Source organism: Scophthalmus maximus, chromosome 11 (genome assembly GCF_022379125.1).
Source record: "Scophthalmus maximus strain ysfricsl-2021 chromosome 11, ASM2237912v1, whole genome shotgun sequence".
NCBI lineage: Eukaryota > Metazoa > Chordata > Actinopteri > Pleuronectiformes > Scophthalmidae > Scophthalmus > Scophthalmus maximus.
Genome location: NC_061525.1, coordinates 16,678,976 through 16,691,508, shown reverse-complemented (window position 1 = coordinate 16,691,508; position 12,533 = coordinate 16,678,976). Strand labels below are relative to the sequence as shown.

Here is a 12,533-nt window from a genome sequence, read left to right as displayed (position 1 = left end):
TTTGATGTGTGTGTGTGTGTGTGTGTGTGTATGTGTGTGTGTGTGTGTGTGTGTGTGTGTGAAATATCACGTGACGATAAAGCTTCCTAAAATATTTCTTCCTTCTGATCATGGACGGCTTTGCACTGCAGTTGTAAAGTGAGTGCTTTAGTTTTGGAATAAATAATTGGAAACAGCACAAATTGAATCTCACCTAATGCCTTGCATTGAAGTGGAAACCCCCTTTGAATTATCATCATGTATTCAGGTTTCTCCCACTTTCACACCAATTGCTAGATTTTCCCGTGGAGCTTCAAAAGAAACGCAATCAATGAAAACAATTAGCTGCTGCCTCTTTTCAGAATTGTATGCTCATTATATTTCTACATTTCCTCTGGAAAGAACATTTGTTAAAGGGCAGGTCTTTACATGATTGAAGTAAGTGGCCCTTAAAAAAAAAGAAAAAAGGTTTGGCGATTGTTAAAAAACCTATTTTGTGTTTTATTTTGTGTCAGGTGTACATCATTTTAGCCAAACCAGAGCGTAACGTGCGCAGTGCCTTTACCACGAGCACAGTGGTGCGCATGCACGTGGGTGATGGCAAATCCTCCTCAGCTGCCAGCCGCTCCTCTAGTCTGGTTAACCTGTGGAAACGCAGAGGCTCAACTGGAGAGACACTCAGGTACGTGTGTGTGTGTGTGTGTGTGTGTGTTTGTGTGTGTACACTAGAGACTCCTTGGCCAGGTTAATGCCAGGTTACTCCTCAGTTACAGTCCAAGGGACCATTTATGTAATGGCCCCACTCAGACTATTTATTGTGTGTGTGTGTGTGTGCGTTTGTGTGTGTGTGTGTGTGTGTGTGTGTGTGTGTGTGTGTGTGTGTGTGTGTGCGTGCGTGCGCGTGTGCGTGTGCGCTCTTGGACAGATTGATTCTCTGATCTCCCGCGGGTCTGCCTGACTGTTCTCCTGACCTTAACATGAACTGCAGACAATTGCCTAATGGCGACGTGGCAAATGAGAGAGACTGTGGGAGGGCAGGGTATAAGGAGAAACCTGAGGAGAAAGTGGATGGTCTGAATGGACAGAGAGATGGGGAGCAGAAGCGATGGAGAAGAAAGAGAGGAAGACGCTTAAGGAATTGTATGAGAATTGACGTAATGGCTTTCAGGCCCAGCTTAAGGCCATCCACAAGTCATCTGCTGTGACAAGGAACCGATCAAAGGATACAAAGGGAGTGATGCACACTCGCTAGCCCAGAATGAAATGGGAGAAAAGGGACGAGAACGCATTTCTGTCTGTCAGCAGGTAACTTCAGCTCAGCCCGCCTGGCAAGCGAGATTTCAATCACGCTCTTATGAGAAAATGTCAAGAGTGTTTCCATCTTTCATCAGTGTTTCTTTTATTCCTCACTCCCTACCGTCCTACCTGCCTCCGTGGGTGGTGGTAATTGGCCGGGCTGTCTATCTGCTCAGTGCAGGGCTGGAAGCTGTTGCCTTTTAGATGCTGTCACTTTACAGACACAGACAGACAGGAAACCGACAGACCTCTTAAAAAAAGAAAGTCACATTTGACGGACGGTTTGAACCAAATGTTGGAATTACTGAAGAGTGCTTGGTGCTTCACCAGTAGTTGAAATCATCCTTAGAGCTGGACGCGATACATATAAGATAGATCAATCGAGCACCGTGCAACATGTGTTTCTGTCAGGTCTGGCTCGCTCTAAAACCTTCTGTGGGAGACTCTTACCACGGGATTTAAAGAGCAGATCATGTCACTGTGCATGTCGCAGGTCGACATCTGCGGCATGTGGATACGTGTTTGTGTGGACGTGTCGTGTGTCTGTGTAGGTGATTTTAGTACTCTTCACCCCCAGCCACAGCGGTGTGAGGTTTAATCATAAGTTCCACTATAGATTAATCACACTAATTAACCTGACAAAAGGATAAGAGGAAGAAAGAACACAGAGTGCTGTGACTGATGAGAAGTGGAAAGTCGGAGGAAAGAGTCAGGGAAAAAATTGAGAAGAAGAAATGGAAAGAGGATGAGAGACGTGACGAAGAAAAATTAAGAACAAACTGGCCGGGGAAAAATAGAGCAGAACATTTATTGTGATGAAATTCCTCAGCACTTCAAGTCCATCTGATTTTCTGCAGTTGAGTCAGTGCTCCAATTGAATATGTTTGTATCTATTAAATGACATTGCTCATCTTGGATAACAAATTGGACTAATAAAGAACAGGCACTGTTTTTGTAATGGTTTTGTTACGGTTGCAGTTTTGGTTCTTTTTGACTGTTTTTTGATTTGCTCTAAAAAATGTGTTTATTTGCTTTGCAACAGCATTTTTATTTTTGAAAATGAACAGGGAGATAACACGGAACAAAAGTAACATTTTGCAAACTAATAGTTCATGCTTGCAATTGTATATCTCATCTAAATTTGAAATGCATATAGTGTGAAGTGTTTGTACTGTCACATTTATACGGTCTGTTACCAGAAGTGTGGTTTCTTTTTCCACACCTAATTAATTACCTGAATTCACTAAAAACAACCTCCTCTTCTTCTCTCTCTTTCCTGCCACTTCCGTCCGGCTCTCCAGCTCCAACGGCAAATCAGTATCTTGGGCGCAGACGGAGCGCAGCAGTTCACGTGGCAACCACCTGTGGCAGCGGCTGTCCTTCCACATCAAGAGGAAGGAGAACAATCAGACTGCCGTCATCAAGCCCTTCTCTAAAACCTCTGAGGAACGGTACTGTGGAGGGGGACACCTTCCGCCGCATGTTCCCCTGCCGTCCCTGCCGTCCATGTCCTCCCTGCCCACCCATCCGGGCCATGACGTCGGCCCGGCCAAGACCCTGTACGAGCTCTCTGAGCTAGAGGAGCGCTACTCGATCACATACCAGCCACAGACACCTTCGCCAATCAGCACAGTCAGCCAGAGACTGGGGGCAGGTTTAGGGGAGGAGCCTCAGATGACTGGTATTCCAAAGTACCCGAGCAGCATCTGCAGCGGCGGCAGCGGCAGCAGTTGTGGTCCTGCCAGCAGCGGCTCAGTCGCTGGGAGTGACGGTCGTCTGGTCGTGGTGGATGATCACCCAGGGGTGGCCCAGAGTTCACTGATGGATCAGATCAGCTGCGTGGTAAACCGCTTCACCGCCAACATCACGGAGCTCAACAGCATGATGCTCTTGCCCTCGCCGACTCACTCGCACACAAACAAACACACACCTCCCTCTCCTCACCCCGCCGACCCATATCTTTTGCCCCGTGAACTCCCGATGCCCCCGACCCTCACCACCTATGCTGATGTCCAGCCCCTCCCCCCTGTTGAGTCCAGTTTTGGGGGGCGGGGTGGCTGCCTCGCCCACCCTATGCCTCATTCACCGTACCCACTGCCGCCTCCTCACCCCCAGACCTCCCCCTCACTCTCACCCATGCGAGGGGGCCTGGTCAGCTGCCTGTCCGACTCCCCTCTGAGGAGGGCGGAGCTGGAAGAGGAGCTTATTGCTTTGACTCCTCCGTCGCCCTTCCGCGACTCTCTGGCATCCGGCAGTGGCTCCCCTGTCTCAGAGAGAGATCTGTGTCTCCCCCCAGTCCCCTCCCATCCTCCCCCATCTCCACCTTCGCCCAGGTTTAGCAGACTCACACTCAGAAACTACAGCCAGAGTTCCTCCTCACTGTGAGACGGCAAGTTCAGAAAATGCCTAGGTGAAGAGGAGCACCCGAAAAGAGACTGAGATCCATGAGTTCCTACATGGGGTGAAGACCTGAAGTAAAGGAGTCACGGTGGGCTGACTGGCGAATGCACCAAGCTGTGTTTGTGTTTACATGTTCGCAGTGAGATGCAAGTATAAGAAGCTTTCCCACGTCCTGTTTTCTCAGCGCTGTCTCTCACAAGTCGGGCGTAAAGAGCTGCAGAACTAGCCGGTATGACTTTGCAGTCGATTTGCGTCTGTAAAGCCACAAATCTTTCTCAAAGGTCTAGAGCTACGGATCATTTAGGTTTGGGTAGTGGCCTTAAGGTAACATGGCTATACACTAATTAGAGACTGTGAAATGTGTGTGCACGTGTATTTGTGTGCGTGCGTGTACATCAGTGTGTTTTTGCTATATCTTAGTTAAGAGAGCGGTTTTAAGGGGTTGTTAAGGGAGGTGAAGGCAACATTACAGCTTTGATGAGGTAAGTCTCCTCAAGCGTGTACGGACTCAATAGAGGTTATCAAGGGCACATGTATATCTGCTCACACACACACACACACTATAAGGGAAAAATGTGTAAATATATGAGAGGTTATGGATTTTTCTCCGATGATAAAATCCAACATGCTTCTGACAAAAGTGCATTGCGTTAACATACCAGTCTGTATGTTACTCCGAAGAACTTTCTCACAAAAGCATCTTTTGATTCATTCAGCTCCCCGGTCTGTGTCCCCCTCCACATAGCTTTCTTTTCCACTGTCCCTCTTTCTCTTGCTGCTTTCTTTTTCCTTGCCAGTATTTCAGTATTTTCTACTCTTCCAGTGCGTTTCCTTCAAAAGTTTGAATGTATATATTTTCTACATGATTCCTGAAGCCGTCGGGACCAAACCTTTTGTACCTCTCTATATCTGTGACTTGAGAAAGAGGGAGGGGAGGGATTGACGAGACCTGGCCTTGTTTCACTATGAACGGCCGAGTCATGAAGTCTTTGTAAAGGTGCATTAGTGGAAGAAATCTGACCTCAAAGCTTACTGTTGGTGTGTGACATTTGACAGAGATTATGTAAGGCTTAGCTGGATCCCAGTCCTGACATTTTCTCCTGTTTGTCAGCAGGTTTCATGAAAGAAGGGTTGTTTGAATGGGATTAATTGGAATCACAATCATCTCTCATGTTAGATTGATAGTATAACGCTGGGAGAGAACCGCCTCTGCCCCGACTAGGGTCATCTGTCGCATAGGTGATATGAGTGGACATATAAAATTACCCACGTTGCGTTGGCTTAAATGAATAATTCCACATTCGAAATTTCCTCGCTGAGACCTAGATGAGAAGATGGATACCACTCTTAAAATCTTTCATGTGAGAATTCAGCAGGAACCTTTCGCGAAGAGGCTTGGCATGTTGATGACTGTAAAGAAAAAATATTATTGTCATGTCCTGCCTCCTGCATTCTCTGCCAAGATGTCACAGAATGATCCAGAAATGTCCCTTGTGGTGTAACTCGGACAAACCCCTGCTGCGTTTGTCACGTGTTGCAAAGGCAAAATCTTTCTGGATCAAATCTGGAGTTCATGTGTGAAAACAGCTTTAGTGAACTCTGCCAGGCAGATTTGACAGAGCCGGGCTCGTAACTTTAACCTCCAGCATCAATGCCAATCTAGCTGGCTGCTGGCTGTAGCTTCATTTTGAATGGATAGAGTGTTCTCTATCTTCATGTCACGCTCAGCAAGGAAGCCAAATCAGCAAATTGCCAAAATACCGATCTATTGCTTATCCTAATCTGATATTACATTGATTTGGGAAAAAAAATGTTTGGAAGTGAATGTAATCGGGGTGGTAACTTTTCTCTCAAAGATATTTGGCAAAGCCTTTTGGGATACAAATGCTTTATAAAGGAAACACAGTTTGGTTTATATGAAGAGAATTGCTAGTCTAGTATTAGATTAAAAAATCTATTTCAGGCCAAAATACAACCTGATATTCCAGTAAGACTGTGCAGATGTATGAACAGAACTGAACTTGCAAACTGTGCAAAACCTAAAATTTGACTATGTAGGTAAAAGCATATGCCTTGAAATGGAATATTGTGCATAGATGTGCCAACACTAACAGCATTTGAAAGTACTCTGAGCAGTGCTGGGATATGAAATGTGCCGATGAATGCATTCACTAAGATGCTTTTGAGAAATGGGACCTTGGCCTTGTGTCACAGTGGCAAACACTCAGTACAGAAAAACAACAACACATGAAATCTAAAGTCGGAAGGTTGTGATACACAAAACAAACTTTGTAGACATTTTATATGAGGAATATTACCTGCAGCAAAAACATGGATAGGTGTATCGAACTTAATCAAGGATAATTTGACTGTTGGTATCACGACAGAATGTTGCTTGTGTTTTATTGATCTCCATGGTCTGAATTCATTTTTTCCTCTCTTTTTTTTGAGTATAGTATTTCTGCTCTACAGTAGCCAGCAAGAACAAACTCAGAGAAAGTGATTCTGTAAATAATAAGGGCATGCAAAGACAGTTCTGTTTGATTTCAGATGAAAGTACATTAATTTATAGGTGAGAAAATAAAAAAGATGTTTTTGAACTATGTTATAACATACAGTACCAATATGTGTTACGACTACAGAAACTGTGTAACTACTCTGAATGTGTGAGTGACCATTCCTATTCAAATGTCTTGTAATTCAACAATATAATAATGATTAATATGATTATTGTGCCAAAGGGGTTAGAGAGGATCTAGTTTACTAGCTTGTGGGTAAATACATTGTTTGATAAAAAAAAATGTAACTGTAAAACTGTTTCTATTGTTTTGGATATTTTCTATATAATTATTCCACATTTTCCTGTGTAAAAGCAATATTGTCCATATACGTATATAAGGTGCACATCTGAGGGGTTTCTTGAATCACAAACAATGTTTTAGATTGTTATGCTTTTTCATCCCTCTGAAAAAGAATAACACGGGTGGGCAACAGAAAAGGACAATGTGGACAGATCAGAACATTTTCTCTTTGCATTTTTCTAAATATATATTCAATGAAAAGGAGATAGTTATTGTTTTCTAGCTGCCACAAAGGTGGGATTCCTTATTTTTCCAATCTTCTTATTTCGGGCCCGTAGTTCCACTTTTGTTCCAGCTTTTATTCCCGATTCAGTCTCCGATCTAAATGGTCTAATCTGAAAGCAGAGGTGCAGTGTGCGATAGTAGACGAGATGATTTGTGCTTGCCATGAATAGACAGGTAGACACTGCGAATGTTGTATTGTTGGTCTCTGCAGCATAAAGCAAGAATGTGAACTTCTTCTTTGGTCCCAAATGTAAAAAAAAGAAAAATAGTGTATACGCACAATCAACGTCTTCGGTAATAGTATAGGGAATTTTTTTTATGATAGATTGAGAATCTACAAGCGAAAAGGCATGAAACGAGAAAGGTTGGTCATAAGTTTGAAGTGTTTTCTGTGCATCAATACCTCTACATCCACTTATCTAATTGTGCTCATCTGGGCGCTGACTAATTGTCAAGAAACTAACCAGTGCCATTGTTGAAATGTTGGTGAGGAGGAGCCGGTTTATGTGCTGCTGTCACTGGTAGTGTTTACAACGTGCTGGGAGCTTGCTTCAGCACTTCAGCTGTTTGTTATCAGCCCCCCCCCCCCCCCCCCCCCCCCCTTGGGCGAGGCTCTCGACAGTTGTGTGCTGCCTCTGCAGAAAAACACAGGATCAGCGCTGAACATCTCCTGCTCGCTATCCTATTCTCTTGAAGGGCTCAGTTCTGTGACATCTTCTCACATAGAAATCACACGTCAAAGAGAACAAACGACAGAGACATTAAAAGGACATGGCCAGGACAGGTTATAAGAGGGTAGCATGGTTATTATTATTATTAACTGAAGGACAATTAGCACAAATGCAAATGATCATATCAGAGAAACGTGTATATTTAGCATTAAAACTAATGCAGGTATTGACTAATTAAATCACTGAACCTCAGTGTGATGAAAATGAATCTGTAGTAGTATTTTAAAGAAAAAACAACATCTTGATTTTGAACCCAGTCTCTTTAGTTTTGGGGTTTTTTTGTACATCAGGTGAACCTGGGATTTTCTCATCATTTCCCTGAAATGAAGTAGTAATGCAAAAGGGACATTTTGCTGAAAAACTGGGAGACATCTGCATTAATAACATCAGCCCACATTTTAGCCCTACCTCAAGGATCACAAAAAGATACCACTCATAGTAATCTGGGGTGAGCTCTGATTTCCCTTCATATTCCAGCCAAAACATGACGATTATGATGATGATGATTGTTATTTTTAATGATGATGAGCAAAATCTTATGCTCACCGGGAAGAAGATCTCCAGATGATGTTGACCCAAAGCGCTGTTGGCTCCCTTTATTTTTGTAAATGCACTCTAAAGAATTGGATTGATAATCCCTGCGCTCAAAAAAATGCTTTTAATCCAGCATGTTTATCTGATGATCGGAAGAAAACCACCCAAGGTCATTTATTTTTGAATGAAAATAGGAATAGTTTCAGCTTTAACCAGTCTTTAATCAGTCTTTAACCTGACTTGTCTATAGAGGCAGAAAATCAACAGAGTATAAGATCACAAACATCATTAATTTAGGTTATTGTCAGTTTTGCACTCGGAGCAGCATCTGCCACTGTCCTGCCTGATTTGATACAGAACACAAAACGACAGCATGTTTGCTCTGACATTCTGTCACATATTCATTACAAATAATGTGTCATGGTGAACTCACCCCTTTGTGAGTGTTATTTGGTCGATATAACAGTTTCTTACCTTTTAACAGTGTTATTGGAATAAGTGAATCACAAGAGGTGTTGAGTATTTGTGAGGCTAAAATAAACTAGCCCGTCTTCCCTCTTCCTGCCGAGCATTGAGTCACTTCACATTCGTGTTAATTCCATTCTTTGTTTTGTCTTTTTCCTCCACACCAATCGAAAGAAACCGATGAGCAGTACCGATGAAATCCTAATGAAACCCAACCCTAACAGGAAATTTGATTAAGTATCAATATGAACTGGTAGTGATGTCTTTGCGAAAATATCCAGCACTATTAAAGACTTCAAAACTTTTTACTCTAAAACTACCTGACAGCTGGCATTTTCATGATGCACTAATGGCGTTTAGATGTGTCCTGAGTATTAAATGGGGGCTTGGATGAATTCACTTTTGCTACACCTGGCTGAATGAAACCCAAGGCCCCGGAGGAGCATGACAACTAGATGTCTCACGGAAAAAAAAATGTCACCACTATTTTTGCAAGTTTGTCCGAAGTTGCTGATTTGAATGTTGCTTTTTATAACAAGAGTAAACCAGATGTGTGTTTAATATGTAATTGTTTGATCAGCCAATAAGAGTAAGATCAAATTTAGGTAGTCGGGTTAGGTCATATATAGAGGAGGTGGTGTCGCATTATAAGAACTTAGATTCTGTATTATATTGAATATTAGTTAGAGGGGAGATTGTGTACATATGTATTTGACTTCAGGATTTATGAGACGGTGAATTAACTTATTAAGCAGGTTTTTGTAGGATGTTATTGTTTCACATGCACATCGGGCAAGTTGCAGAATTTTCAGTGTTGTGCAATGATGGTTTGTGAAATATAATTAGATAAACAAGCTCATCATTTGTTTCTATTGGTGAGCGAATTAAACCACACTGACCTGTGATATAACACCATATGACACAGAGTTATCCTGACCTGGCCTCATGGATATCAGAGAAAACACCATAATCTTCACATGAGGACCATCCTGTTTGGAGAACAGCTGTGGACACAAACACAAATATGATTAATACCCCTGCTTTAAATTCTGATGAGATTCTTTCAGTAAAGTGTTTGACAGTAGAGCGTTAGCAATATCAATAAGGAGATGAATGTTGATTATAGAAGTGATGTTTACATTCTCACTGCTCACTTGAGATGCTCAAGATGGATTCTGTATTAGTGTCATTTAACAAGCTGGTAAGCAAACGTTCATGTTTTGTGTTTTTCTGCAACACTGAGGTGGACGATCTGAGCCAAAAATAACTAATTGCACTTATTCTCGACAAAGGCAGCTCATCTGCATATAAATGAAGTCCCTGTGTTGTGTTCCAATCTCTCTACAACGCAGTATTATCAAAACTTTAATTCAGTGCCGCTCGTCGGAGCGGCTACCTCGGGCTTCATTTGGAGAAGAAGAAAATGATGATTAGTTTCCATAAACATAATCAAAAGGACGTGGAATGAGTTGAATTCCATACATAGAGTGTAGAATGTAATATATTTTTCAATTCAGAAGTATTTATTAACTCAGAAGCAGAAAATTACTATTACTAAATTTCAAATTTATTATAAATGTCTATTTAAAAATATAACAACAAAGTCAGACTTAGACTGCAATGCATCCCGGCCTCCAGCTGTGTCTCATCCATCTGTTGTTATCATTAGCTCCTCCACTCAGTGCCAACTTTCTGTCATCTTTTTTTTATTTCAGGTACTGCTGCAGGTTTCTTAGTTAGGGTGGATAAACACTGCACAAAGTTGATTAAACTGGAGAAATGACTAGATGGTCATTTTTAATTCATTTTAACAGTGCCAACATCTTGAAAATATGAAAAAGATGGCTTAGGTATATCAAAGGAAACCTTGTAGTGCTTATCCACCCTCAGGAACATTTGATTGTGAATTATTTGTAATGGATATGGATTTTTATTTTTTATTTTTTAAAGCTTTGTTGTTTTGTTTTTCTGATGTTCTGAACTGTAGAATGTAATCTGATGCTATATATCGGTGTGATAATGGAAGGTGGTTTATATTTTGGATATTTGATTACAGTATCTACGAGATACTTTCACTCAGCTTTGTAAAGTGTGAAATGTGAGAATATATGGTTCTAGCTGTTTGAGAAATGTAAATGTTTGTAAGTGTCTCATTCAGGCAGATTTTATGATCAGATACAATCAGCTGCACAAATAATCCTCAAGCCAGCCTTGGGGATTAGAAGCTGAAAGGTTTGGTGTAAATTTATTGCTTTCAAATTGTGCTGGCATCCAAATTGCTCGTCGCTGAGACTATGGGGACCTCGTTCACAGGCTTTTTGGAGGCTCCCAACAGACCTGGCAGTGAGAATGAGAGCAGTTTCGGCCAAACAGAGTTCTTCTCATCTACCAATTAATGAATCTTCATCTCCTCATTCCAAATTGGCCCCGGGTGAAGCCCACAAAGGCCCTTCTCTAGTCTCTTCTCTGGTCCGGGAGCTGTACACTGAAGAAAATAAATATATTATTTTAATATAACTAGAAAAATATAACTTGATTATCTAGTTTGACTGAAAGAATCAGCCTGCAAATGGAAAATGATAAAAGTTTGATTCAAAACAACTATGCTTAATATTTCGTATCTTTGTCTATCGTTGTCACGTGCCTCCTTTTTGGAAATACTATGCTTCTCAGATTCTTTTGTTACTCCATCTTAGTCTTGCTTTTCCTCATAAGTGGCAAGATCTGAGGGACAAAGATGAGATGCGTGGCAGGAAGTGAAGATGTACTGTATTAATGGGATCTGCGAGGAACCGCAAGCCTTTGCAAAAAGGAAGCACTAGAAGTAAGAGGTAGTTATCGGTTGCCACACAACCACATACAAGAAAAGTTGCTCTGAGATTTCGTAAGTGTGTTGGGTGAGGGAACACATGAGTTAAATCTTTTGGTGGAGCGCGGTGCTGCCACTGCACTTTGGCATCATCAGGTGGATTTCTAAATGTCACCACCAAGAGAGAGCTGGAGAAGCTGACTGAAAGTGGGGAAAAAGAAAAGTCACAGGGCATTCATTATCTCTAACTTCCAGCTCTTCACCATGACATGCTTCTCTTCATGTTTTTTTTCTTACTGGGATGTAACTTGATGTTTCTGGGAGCCTCCGTGGGTGGGACCACCCTACAGCAGGGCTGTGGAGCCAGAGAGCAGATGGGATATGGTGCAGAGTAGGGAAAAAAAGCTATCAAACAAAAAAGAGTTTTGCTTTTTATTATTTGTTTTGCCATTGATAAATCATTGTGGTAGTGTACTACAAAGTACCTTTGAATCATTATTTAAAAATCATTATTTTAAAAAAACTGATCTCCTCGTCTTTTTTGTGTTTTTCAGTCAGTCATTATAATAAATCACAACTATTCAATACACACTGTAAAAAGGAATATAAAGAACATCAATCCATCTTTGACCACGCACAGACCAGACCAGTGCTCATCGCTTAAAAGCGTCCTCTCAGAGTGGACATTGAACGTGGCTGACGGTGCAGATGAAGGCAACATACCTAGGATCTATTTTCGTATTTCTTTCGGTTGTGTATCCTCTACAATTATTTCCGTCTTTCCTCACAGTTGAGAGGTTTAAAATGAACAGCTGAAATGGCTAAACTTGCTGCCAGTATCATCTTAAAGGGTTACAATAGTCTCTCTGTCATTCTGTAGTTACGTATCATAGACATTGTTAAAACCTAAGACATGAGAAGTTGAAACTCTATCCCTACTCGTGAATTCGGGCTGTGCTTCAGACTCTGCACGTCACAATGCATTCATGGAACATTCATTGGCTCCACACTGTTTTTACACGGCATCATTTGATTACATGTATTCACAAAGATCCCGATAACCAGCAACCATCCAAACGTTGGAGAGAAAAAAGATTGGAAATTAAAACAAAACCCCAATCAAGTTGCGAGTATGGAGTCACCAGTCTTTAATGTTTTAATTAAATATAATGGTGGAAAAATCCATAGTTTTAGCTGGTAAATGGACTGTATTTACAGTATATAGTACTTTTG

At 41.6% G+C, this 12,533-nt stretch overlaps 1 protein-coding gene across 2 annotated transcripts in view; it reads left to right on the top strand.

Moving 5' to 3' along the window:
• grm5b (glutamate receptor, metabotropic 5b) overlaps positions 1-11,789 on the top strand; it is a 56,400-nt gene extending 44,611 nt beyond the window's left edge. For both annotated transcript variants that reach the window (XM_035623624.2, XM_035623626.2), the window contains 2 exons: positions 495-661; positions 2,577-11,789. In XM_035623624.2, the coding sequence (XP_035479517.1) occupies positions 495-661; positions 2,577-3,660 (1,251 nt within the window). In that variant the 3' untranslated portion in view covers positions 3,661-11,789. The remainder of the gene's footprint in view (positions 1-494; positions 662-2,576) is intronic.
• The last annotated feature ends 744 nt before the right edge of the window (positions 11,790-12,533 follow it).